Raw genomic sequence first — 11755 nt, forward strand, 5'->3', positions numbered from 1 at the left:
TCTGAAGCCTACTAGACAGAACAGCACTCAAAAATCCAGTTTCCTAAGAATCAAATTTGGGAATTCACCCTCTTCCATTCTGCACACACAAAACCTCTCACACGTGCGTGGGATGGTGGAACAATAGCAACATGTTCATGCCAAGGGTCCTGGAAAGGATCTCAGCTTCTGGCTCGTTCAGTGGTTCCCTCCCCCTCCCCCAGCTTTCATTTCCTGTCTCACTGTTGTTTTACACCCCTCCTTCTCCTTTCTGGGCTATAAATCCAGGATTTACAAATTGTCTGCTGATCCTTGGCCTGGGGTGGGTGGCTGGGGGTGCTGGTGGGCAGGCAGTGGGGTGGGAGCTGTACACAGAGACAACCTGCATGCCAGACAGAGCGAGGCAGTTGGGTGGGCGGGAGAGAGAACTTCTAGAGGGAACTCTGTCCAGGCTTAAAAATAGGGGACCAACGTTTGCCACTGAGGAACCTTAAGACAACATGAAGGTAATGTTGGGGCCTCAGAGGGGAGGTGGAATGAGGCTGTGGTGAGAAGAGGTTAACCCTGGCTCTGTCTCTCTGTGCAGCATTTCCTTCCCACTGTGATATAAATTGCTTTAAATGGCACAGATGCCATTTACTCAGCTGAGTTTGAGGCCCTCTGGATGTGCCTCTGTTGCTTTGTCTAGTGCTCAGTTTGTGAGCAGAGCATGAGAATCCTGATTTGAAACAAGGTGCCAGATGGGTTTGGGTGTTTTTGCTTATTATTAATACTGTTATTCTTTTACATAGCACCAACTGCTTGATAGTTTGCAAACTGAGGAAAGTGAGGGGTGGGGCAGAGGATGCCAGCTTCAAGGAGTTTCCAATCCAAGGGGAAAGGACAGAGCAAGGATTACAGGAGCCAGGAGAGGAATGAGAGAGCGGTAACATGAATGTGAGCAAGTGGAATTATGCACACGGTTCAATGCTGGGAATGTGTTCTCCCTAATTCTGGGTCTTGGCCACTGGTGGTTTTCACAGTCATCTCTGTTACCGGCTCTGGGTTGGAAAATTCCTGGAGATTTGGGGGGTGGTATTTGGGGATGGACCTCCGTGGAGCAAATGGCACAAAGTTCACCTTCCAAAGTGGCTATTTTCTCCAGAGAAACTTATTTATGTAGTCTGGGAATCAGCAGAGATTCTGAGATAACTCTGTCCCACCCAGAGGTTGGCAAGTTTATCCGGGGTTCCTTGGAAATTTCTTAAGCATTCCTTAGTGTGAAAACCAAGAAATGTCAATTTTCCTTGAAAAAAACCCAAATCTTTCCCCTATAATGTGAACAACCTGGTTGTAGTCTGACATTACAAGGGAGGCAGTGAGGCTCAACTGGCCTAGAAGGAACTGGGGACCTGAATATATCCCAGAATCCTTTGCAATGTTCAGGGGTTTTGTGCCAGGATTTCAAAGCAGGTCATCTTGGTGGACTTCCTGCTCTAGATGATGCTAAAGTTGTCAAATTGGGTAGCTGAAACAGCAGATTTCAAAGGCACAGGTCAGAAGAAGAGACAGGGCAGCCATGTTTGTTTTGGGTGAGAGCTGGGTGAAAGGCATGGGGAGCCCAAGATGACCAAAGACCAGGGAACTTAAAAAGGACTGCAGACTGCCATATACTTTTGGTCCAAGTCATCTACCAATGTCCTTCTCGATGTGTGCTTGTATTCAGAAGTGAGGTGGATGACTACTCTGTAATCTCCTTGGTCGTTTTCGCACTCACCTTAATCAGCAGCGACGACCCTCTTCACCACGCAGGATCTGCGCGGATTTCGCACTAATTGCCGCGGAGCACCCAGAAGAGCCAGAAAGTCCCGGCGCTTTTGCGGCGCAAATGGAAACTAGTTTTTGGCGGTTTCCATTTGCGCCGCAAAAGCGCCGGGACTTTCCGGCTCTTCTGGGTGCTCCGCGGCAATTAGTGCGAAATCCGTGCAGATCCTGCGCGGTGAAGAGGGTCGTCGCTGCTGATTAAGGTGAGTGTGAAAACGACCCTTGTTTCTGGAATCAGTTTGCTGCCTAACAACTGGTTTTCTGGTTTTGAGCGCCTGCTTTAATAATTTCTTCAAGTACTGAGCTAGCTTTGTGGATTTCCCCTTCCTTCCTCCCCAGACCCTGACTTGATATTCACTTTTTACTGGTTATCATTCATAGGTTTATAACACACTGATTTAGATTATTATATTGTTCCAGTATTTTTATATCTTTTGTATGCTGCTTTATGGCTGAGGGGAACACTCAGGCACATTTTCTAGAACCCAACAAACACTAGTTAAAAGTTAATTGCCATGTTACTTAGTGATCCTCACATTAATACAGCTATCGACCGACAATGAAAAAGCAACCTGGGTTGCTCCTACAGCATTCTGTTTGACCTGCATAAATTAACAAGTGAAATCTTTACCACTGGAGATTATATTGCTGTCAAAGTCAGAAGAGCAGAGACTGGTAAAAAAAATCAGTCCCCCGCTATTAAATTCAGGATATTTTTGTGGCTCTTTGCTATCCATGTAGAACTGAAGATTCCAGTTCTTCAAATCCAGACAGCCTAATCCGCATGCTATGCAAATAGATTGTAAACCATGCAAATCAAACCCACTCATTCTTGCTTTGTCTACTTGTTGTTTGAAATCTGCTCTTGGCAACCACCACACAGCAAAGCTTGTGCTGGAGGGGTGTAACAATTTGTCAGTTGAGAATAATGGAAGGCAGGTACTGTCTTGTTTTTCAGATAGGGTACGATGCAATAAACCTCTTTTCTGTGGACCTGTAAGGGCTAGAAGCTTACTTGTTGAAGTAAAATGAAAACTGTGATTCTGTCCAGCTAGTGGTCCTTGGTGGAAAACTCTATCTGTTGCAAATTTTCCTGCTGCTGATCTTCTAATCTGGTCTCTGGGAGGGAACTCTGTCCTCAGTTTTTCACTTGTGTGCCCATGTTTGCTGTATTCCACAAGCCATGTTCTTTCTTTCAGACCTCTCTGATTTTGCCAGGATTGCTGTTTCTCCTCCTCCTCCTTGTTCAGTCTCCCATTGCACAAGGACAGGCTATCAGTGCCCAAGGTAGGCACCTTTGGAGTCCGCGAGGGCTCACTTGGTTGGATCTATGTGAGGAACAACTATTGCAGTAATTTATACTTAATATGACAAACAACAGAAGGGTGGGGAAACAGATGTACACTTCAGGTATCTAGTGAAGTTAGCTCTGACTCACAAAAGCTTTTATTGAAATAGAATTGGTTAGTCAAGGTTTCCTTGGACTACTGCTTAATTTTGCTGTAAGAGATTAACATGGCTTCTCCTCTGGATTTAGACTTAATGGTTGCTCAGGTCTGATGAATAGCCAGCCGGCTAGCCTCATCACTCGCAGAGAGGGCTCCTTTTTCATCTCTAAAATTTGGAGGCCTACCTCTTTTGAGATGCTCTGGTTAAAAGGTTTCCCCAAATACTTTCCTATGTGTGCAATGCCACCTTCATTGTTTTTGGTCCCATCCTGCTATTGCTGTGGAAAGTGAGGGGATGTGTTTTTTTTCCCCTAACGAAAGATGCTCCTTCAACAGGTGTTGGTGACTTTAAAATCAGGGATGCTTTCAAAATTCTCATCCAAGCTTTGCCCTGAAATTTGGGGTCATAAGCTAGCTGTTCCTTGTTTTCAAAGTGAGAATAGGGCATTAGAAACTACTTTTAAAATTAAAACTGGACCTTTAATAATCCACATGTGGCTATTTGCTGTAGCTTTCAATTTCTCCACCCAGTTCTTCCTCTGAATTCAAAAGCATTTTCCCTCCCTGTATGATTAATGTGTGTGTGCACATTGATAAAAGACTGCATATAGGGAATTTTTCAAAATATGATCAAGGTTCTTTTTAGGTGTTGTATGAGGAGCTCTGGTGAAACACTGTACAACAGCATCTTGATGCACTCATTTTAAGGTCATACCAAGGCTGCTTTTTTGTAGTGTTTTCTCAGTGCAAGGAAAACACATGGAAATAAACAGAAGACCATGCCTTCCATTTAAACCTACAACTAACAAGCCAGAATGATAGACAGATTTATGGCACTTCACACCTATGACATGTCTGCTTTTTATCACCACTGTCATTACAGCCCAGTTAACAATACTAACAAACACAGACCCCAATTTGTGATTCTTTTAATCTGCTAAAAATATTCCCATGACTCTACATACCAACTCACTGCCTACTTTCTCTATATTTAAAGACGGCTTGACATTCCAATTTTGTCTGATGAAGTCTGCTTAGAGCATATGAAAGCTAACATTCTGAATAAAACTTAGTTGATCTTAAAGGTGCACTTGTCTACTGCTTTACTCTATTGAAAGCTTCAGTAAACGTTGCATTATTTAAATTCCAGAATTAGCTTTAGAAATTCTTCCATCTTAGATGGGAATTGTGGAATGTAGAACACAGATGGTTTCCAGAAGATTAAATGAAATGGAACAAGGAAATCTGTATGCCTATTTAAAATGAACATTGAGGGGGATTTGAAGACAAGTGATTACTGTCTACTGGACACATCAGATGTAGGCCAGACAGAAACAGATCAGCAGCTGGAATGCATCCAATGAAATAAACAGAAATCTGTTTTTCTTTCTTAGCAGGCTGTGATAAGCTTTTGGGGGAAGCCCTCCAAGGAGGAAAGGTGTGGTGCAATAAAGATTAGCATTGCCCACAGGCATTCTCCCTAACTTGTATATTTGCAAAAGGATATAAAAAAAAATCATGGCTGAGAGCCAATGCAAGCAGAAATCACTGAATGGATTGGGTTAATTGAGGGCCAATCAACCTTAGACCAAGTGCCAAAAGCCTACTGGCAAAAATGGGGGATGAATTAGGGTCAGGTTTGGCCATAGGGCTCTGCCAGTGCCGCTGGGCTTGCCTTGGTCCTTTTAACTCTCTGTGTTGAAAAAATACAGTCTGTTGTGCTGCTGTTTGGCGTCCTGGAGGTTGCCTACCTGTGGTTTAAGCACATCAAACTCTGTCTTGGGTAGTGGTTCATAAGACTTGGTTCTGCTCTTCTTGCAAGGCAGGTACCCTTGGAACATCATATTGCTTGAGGAAGCAAGAAGTGCCAAGCAATAGGATTCAGATAGCTGGGAGTTGAACCTCAAGGCATTTTACATCTTTGTTTTAAAACAAACCTCTCTCCATTGGGGCAGCCCAGCAACACTGCGGAGAAGATGCCTTCCCACTAGATTGTGATGACATTTACGAACAAGGTTCCGTGGCAGATGGGGTGTATCTCATTTACCCGGCAGGACCCAATTCCCCTGTGCCTGTGTACTGTGACATGACCACAGACGACGGAAAATGGACGGTAATTACGGCAAACTGGGTGTGCATATGTGTGGGTCTCCTTCAGCATGGCAGTCCATTTCAGCGCTCGCACCATGGTCCCATTGTGGCTCTTGAAGATGCCACAATAGATCCAGTGTTTGGACTGGAGTTATAGTGTTAAAATTCCCACTTAGTCAATTACACTCACCAGGTGACTTTAAGGCCAGTTACTACAGCCCTGTTCACATGTTACAAATGAACTCATAGACATCCTGTCTATATGTTCAAGCATATATTTGTAAGAAAAAAGCTAATGTATGTTCACGTCACAAATAAAACTAGGGATCAGTACCTGGGTGAATTCAAGGTTAAACTCACAAGTTCAGCTGTACATGTATTGGACGTAACAGAATAATTACACAACTCTACCATGTGAACAAAGCCTTATTGACCTCACAATATCTCAGCCTTATTGACCTCACAATGCTTCCATGAGGATAAAACAAAGGTAGGGAGAGCCAGGTATGATCTAATAATTTCTATTCCACCTATCTTCCAAAGAGCTCAGGACACAATAATCCTGTGAGGTAGATGAGACTGAGAAAATGACTGGCTGACATCACCTAGTGTTCTTCTTTGCCATTTGAACCCAGATCCCTGAGCTCCTAGTCTGACATCCTAAACCAGTTTGATATAGTGGTTAAGTGTGTGGACCCTTATCTGAGAGAACCGGGTTTGATTCCCCACTCCTCCACTTGTAGCTGCTGGAATAGCCTTGGGCTTCTGGGAGAGTTCTTTCAGTCCATCTACCTCACAGGGTGTTTGTTGTGGGGGAGGAAGGTAAAGGAGATTGTGAGTCACTCTGAGACCCTGAGATTCAGAGTCAAGGGCGGGATATAAATCCAACATCTTCTTCTATATCCCATTTGGCTCACTACAATACAGTTTTAGTCTAAGTAATACAGACAGAGGTCTGATCTGAGTGGCAGAAGCCTGAAGTGGTAAGAATTCATTGTACCACATCAGAATGCAGGAAGGTAATGTTGAACATTTCCTTACAGAAATTATTCCTTGCTGCTTTTTAAAAAAAAAGTAGCACATGATAAGTTATGAGGAAGGGGGGAAATGCATGTCAACAGAAGCATCTGGAGAAGGAACAAAAAGAAAATAGCCCCCCAAAGTAACATGCAAACAGGGTGGATATGTACATATCTAAAAGATCATTCTCTCCATCATGCAAGGCTGGCATATGAGGTGGGTAGACGATTGGAAGCCTGTCCTTCCATGGAAGTTGATGGCTCAGTGGGAGAATTGCCTGGTTTCCATGGAGAAAGCAGAGCTTATGAAAATCATGTCCTCTGCTGCCTTCTCCAGGCAGTTCTATCACTGGGACATCCACTTTGTATGGCCAATAGACCAATCTCTCATTTCCTAATGGACAAAACAGAACCTGAGTCTTTCACAACCTCAATAGATCTGCTGATTGGCTTAAAAGGACTCTAACAGAGTTATGACGTGTCTAGCATAGTCACAGTTGGGGGCAGGAGAAATGAGAGCCAAAATTGGAAGCGGGAAGAGTGACCATGCCTTCAGGGAGAAAATTCTGTGGTAGAAGGATATGTGCCTGTAAAAACCTGCAGTTGACCGTGTAGCCTCTTGTATCTTTAGGGTTATTTGGGGAGTTATAATCTCTGTGTTGAAGCCCAATATGCACCTTGGGATATCCCCACACAAGACATTAACATGGCCTCTTCCTCTCCCCTCCTTTCCATCATGTTCAGGTTTTCCAGAAACGCTTCAATGGTACTGCTAGTTTCTTTCGGGGCTGGAATGACTACAGATTTGGCTTTGGCAAGGCAGATGGCGAATACTGGCTAGGTAAATACACGGGGGGTACAACCCTCCTTTCTCTTCTCCTTTTCTTGAGTAGGCCAAGAATTCTGTGCTAAAGGGGTTTGTCTTTTCCCATACATTCTCTGGCTTGCCTCCTTTTCCTGTCCTTCAGATCTGGACTCAGACATTTTTCTTTGCCAGAATCTGTTGGAACACCATCTGTTTGGGTTTCTTCCTCAAGCAGCTAAAACATGTTCCCTGGCCCAGACAATTCCAGTGCTAAGTGCAATTGTGTTTACAATGGTCACCGGCCAGGAGACACGGCCAGGATCCCCCACATTTGTCTGTTCTGCTCTGCACCATCAGCAGACAATAGGTCAGACTGTCCAGAGCTCCCAAGAGGAAAGGATAAATGGGATGTTTGAGGGACCTGAACACCTTAACAAAAGCTTTTTTTAACCTCTTGGCTCAGGACTGAAAAATATTCATCACCTGACCCTTAAGCACAAGTATGAGCTACGTGTGGAGCTGGAGGATTTTGAGAACAACACAGCTTTTGCCAAATATACAGAGTTCTCACTCTCGCCCAATGCCATCAGCGCAGAGGAAGACGGGTATACACTTCATGTGTCTGGCTTCACTGATGGGGGAGCAGGTAAGAGAGCCCCAGATTCTTAGTTCCCGGTTTTTCCCCTCTGTAATGATTTACTCCATTTCTTTCCCAGAAATGAGAAGATAGTTGCCTTCAAACATATGGCTCAAACCCCCAAATATTATCTTCAATTTGAAGAGGGTCTAGAAGTGGCACCCAACCCCAGTTCCCAAAGAGAACCTCAGGGTTGGATCCAACCAGCTTTTCTACTGGCAAAGGAGGGATCCACTTTAGCCACTCAAAAAAGGATCATGGGAGCTGCATGAACAAAACCCATGTGAGCCAGTGGATATAGTAAGGAGAAGAATTGATCCACCTTAGACTGAGTGGATCCAACTCCAGAGGTGCAGGTTCTTAGTCACACATATACAACTACCAGCTTGTACTTTGTACAAAGCTTGGTTTTACTTATGAACCATTTCCTAGATCATCATCCTCCAGAATGCCACTTGGGGTCATTATGATGCCTGCCAATATATTTCATGGTACCCGCTTCCTGAATCTTGGGGGGGGGGGGGGGATTCAGAGTGGACATAGAACAAAAAACCCTGAGTCACTCTCTGCCAAGTGACTGACCAACAAAGCACTGAGCTCATCCTTGGAAGGTGTATTACAGCTGGCTTGGCCATAGACAGTCTCTCTCTCTCTTTGCCTCTCTCAAGCAACAAGCAGTGCTAACTTTCTTTACTTCCTTCGTCCAAGAGATGCTTCAGAAAAGCCCAAGTGGCAGCACTTTTTTTTGCCTGTAGGGAGGATCTATTCAGAACCAGATACTTCCAGTGCTTGGCTATACTTGTCTTGGAACCAGTACTCCCTCTAAGCTGTGGAGTCTTGTGAGCAAAAATTCTACTTTGTGAGTTACTGGCATTAAAGTTAGATCCAAGTGTGCATGCACATGAAAGCTTACGTTCTGAATAAAACTACGTTGGTCTTAAAGGTGCAATTGACTTCTATTTTGTTCTGGCATTAAAGTTGTGAGCTGCTGCATAAATTAGTTTGCTCTGGGGCCATTTTTCCTGAGCTAAGACAAAAATATGTGAGCCAAAAGCTAAAAATCTGTGAGCTAGCTCACACTAACTCAGCTGAGAGGGAACACTGCTTGGAACCTTGAAGCATTTTGTGATTGGACTTGCCTCCCATGACAGTCATGCTTTGGAGGCACTCAGAGACCCACTCGAAATACCAAAAATGCCAGCAGGCTTGACAGGTTTGGAGAATCCTGAACTAACTGTTCAACCTCAGAAACAACTTTTCCACAGGCTGATGGTGACATTTTTGGTGCTTTATTTCAAGGACTCATGTGATGGAATAAAGCAAACACATAGAAAATTAGCAAGGAGATATTTAGGCTAGAAACCTCCTTGCCAACATTTTTCTACAAAAGATCAATCATGTCCATCCCCATCTCATCTGAAGTGGCACAGCCCATGCATAGATTTACCATCTCAGTTGGGAGAACCAGGTCTTAGGAACTTAGCTTTCTTGTGAGAAATGTCCATTATTGAAATCAATACTTCTAAGACATGCACCCTATCAGCTTTCAGCTTGAAATGGCATCTTGAGGTTCCTCATCAGACAGCTTTAATTCATGGGAAACCTATGGTAAAATGAAGTACCTAGCTCTCGAATCTTTTCTTCAGTAAACAAAACAAAACAAAACAAAAAACCTAAATTTGATTGGGCTTATAATTCTAGCTGCACTCAAGAGCTTTCATGAAGTCTTTATTTCTGTAATGTCTCTGTATTCCCTCCAGGTGACTCACTCTCCTACCATGATGGCCAGAAGTTCTCCACTTTTGACCGTGATCAGGACCTTTACGTGCAAAACTGTGCAGCACTCTCCTCAGGCGCTTGGTGGTTCAAGAGCTGTCATTTCTCCAACCTCAATGGCTTCTACCTTGGTGGGGCCCACCTCTCCTATGCCAATGGCATTAATTGGGCTGCTTGGAAGGGCTTCTACTACTCCCTCAAGGAAAGTGAGATGAAAATACGCCGTGTCTGAGACCCGAGAGAATGAGTGGGCTATTCCCATCCTAGCACTTACCCACTGGAGAGATGATGTAGGCTTGTTGTCCAATTCATTTTTTAAAATAATAATAATAATAATTACATTGTGGAGATGGGAATCCAGGATTGGTCCAGTGGGGGACTGGCCCACACAAACAAACATAAACCAGTTTCACTCTTGTTTTATGCTGTCACAGCTACGACATCTCTTAAAGACATTTTAGCACTCTCACAAAAATACACTTCTCAGAGTACTTTGGGCAAAGCGAAGACTGTTAACCCACTCCGAGGCTGGTTTAAGTGTATAAGGAAGATGGGTTGCAATGGCCTTCATTTTATTTAGGACTGGGATTGACTGTCACTGGTAGCATTGGCTGGACTAGCAAGAGACTTAATAATTCAGACTGAGAATTAATGATAAAATGACTGTATGGGAAGGAGATGCCAACCAAAATTTTTACCAGAAAAATCACTATTGCTTGGTACCCCTTGGATTTTATGTTTAAATAAAGCCCTATTATCTGAAACTACAGTGATATAGTAGGCCATACTTAATTCAGTTCCTCATATCATAACCAGCCCCTTTCCCCTTTTAATCCCACCCAGTAAACTGAATCTTTCAAATGTGGGCTTGTGTTCTGACATCTGGCAGGACAAAAGAAGGGGCCACAGTGCACAGTGAAATTATTAGAAGGGCATGCAGGCTGAATGCTCCTTTCCAACTCCTCCAGCCTTCTCTGGTGTCCTGCCAAAAGGTTTGTTTTGACTCTGCTTTGCTCACATCTGGATTCTGTCCTCTCTCATTAAGTAAGTCACCTGAGGCTAAGCGCTGTAATGGCCAAGTTCTAGTGAAACCTGGCATTCTTTTGGTGTTTCCATTAAACTTGGGGAGGGGGGATTTGTGTATTTAGATTTTAGCCAACAATTAGTGAAAGGAAAAAAATACATTCTAGGCAGAAGGTGAAATAAACGTATTTCTCAAGAGGACTCAAGACAGGCTGGGTGAGGCAGTAAAAACGTTCCATGGCCGTAAAAGTCAAGGCACTTGGGATCTGACAATAACTCAGCCATGTATCTCAGAAGACACTGCACCCCACTTTGTGGCCTCTGGGAACGTCAAAACAGACTACTAGAGATGTTAGGAGAAGATTTCCTGAAGTTGGGGCTTCCTTCCCCTGAGGCAAGACTAAATTTCCCATAAAACTATATCTGTCAATTATCCATAGAATGTACACCAGAGAGTCTGAGCTATGAAGGTGTTGCAGACTGATATGAAGTCTCACAATCATGGCAAATGGGGGGCGGGGTATAGTTGTATCCCATAATTTTTTTTAGCTCCATTGCATAGCAAACTCCACCTGACAACTCTTTTCTGCAGAGGATGAAGGCAGAAGTTGGCTACTGCAAAGCACTTTATTGAGAGTTGCATGACACACTGCTCTGAGGCCGCATGTTCATCCCAAAATGCATGGCAGTGATAGGAACTTCATCAAGCTGCTCACTAGCTCAAGCTATTCTTACAGTACAGCAAAAGAAAGAAGAGACAAACCTAGTTTCCCACCCCCTCCACTCAGTTTGTTTCCTCAGGGTGGACGTGAGAGAGCAAAAGTGGCTTGCTAACCTGAAAAAAGGCTGACAAGCCCCTTAGGTTTGTGGTTCCCTGTTCCCTATCCCTGAGGAGGAAGAAAGAGAAACAGAAATTCTATTCCCTCATTGGAAGGAACACAGAAGGTCACAGTGCTACCCTTTTCACCCATCACCAATGGGTTCATATCTCCATAGCAACAAATAGTGGAATCAATGCACCTATTGGGTTGCGGAGGGCATTAGACAGCTTTGTTAAGTATTGTGAAAAGGAATGTTTGGTAATAAATTTTGAAAAAAAAGTGATGGCATTTGGTAAAAAAGCCAAGAAGAGGTATTGGACTATGAAAGGGGAGAAAATAGAACAAGTAACAAA

At 43.7% G+C, this 11755-nt stretch overlaps 1 protein-coding gene across 1 annotated transcript; it reads left to right on the forward strand.

Moving 5' to 3' along the window:
* The first annotated feature begins 286 nt into the window (after window positions 1–286).
* Window positions 287–10322, forward strand: MFAP4 (microfibril associated protein 4). Its single transcript, XM_060256320.1, has 6 exons — window positions 287–485; window positions 2982–3069; window positions 5186–5343; window positions 7085–7181; window positions 7609–7791; window positions 9543–10322. Exons 1-6 carry the CDS (start codon window positions 480–482, stop codon window positions 9788–9790), a joined length of 780 nt encoding a protein of 259 aa, XP_060112303.1. The 5' UTR covers window positions 287–479; the 3' UTR covers window positions 9791–10322.
* The last annotated feature ends 1433 nt before the right edge of the window (window positions 10323–11755 follow it).

Source organism: Heteronotia binoei, chromosome 15, assembly GCF_032191835.1.
Source record: "Heteronotia binoei isolate CCM8104 ecotype False Entrance Well chromosome 15, APGP_CSIRO_Hbin_v1, whole genome shotgun sequence".
Classification (NCBI taxonomy): Eukaryota; Metazoa; Chordata; class Lepidosauria; order Squamata; family Gekkonidae; genus Heteronotia; species Heteronotia binoei.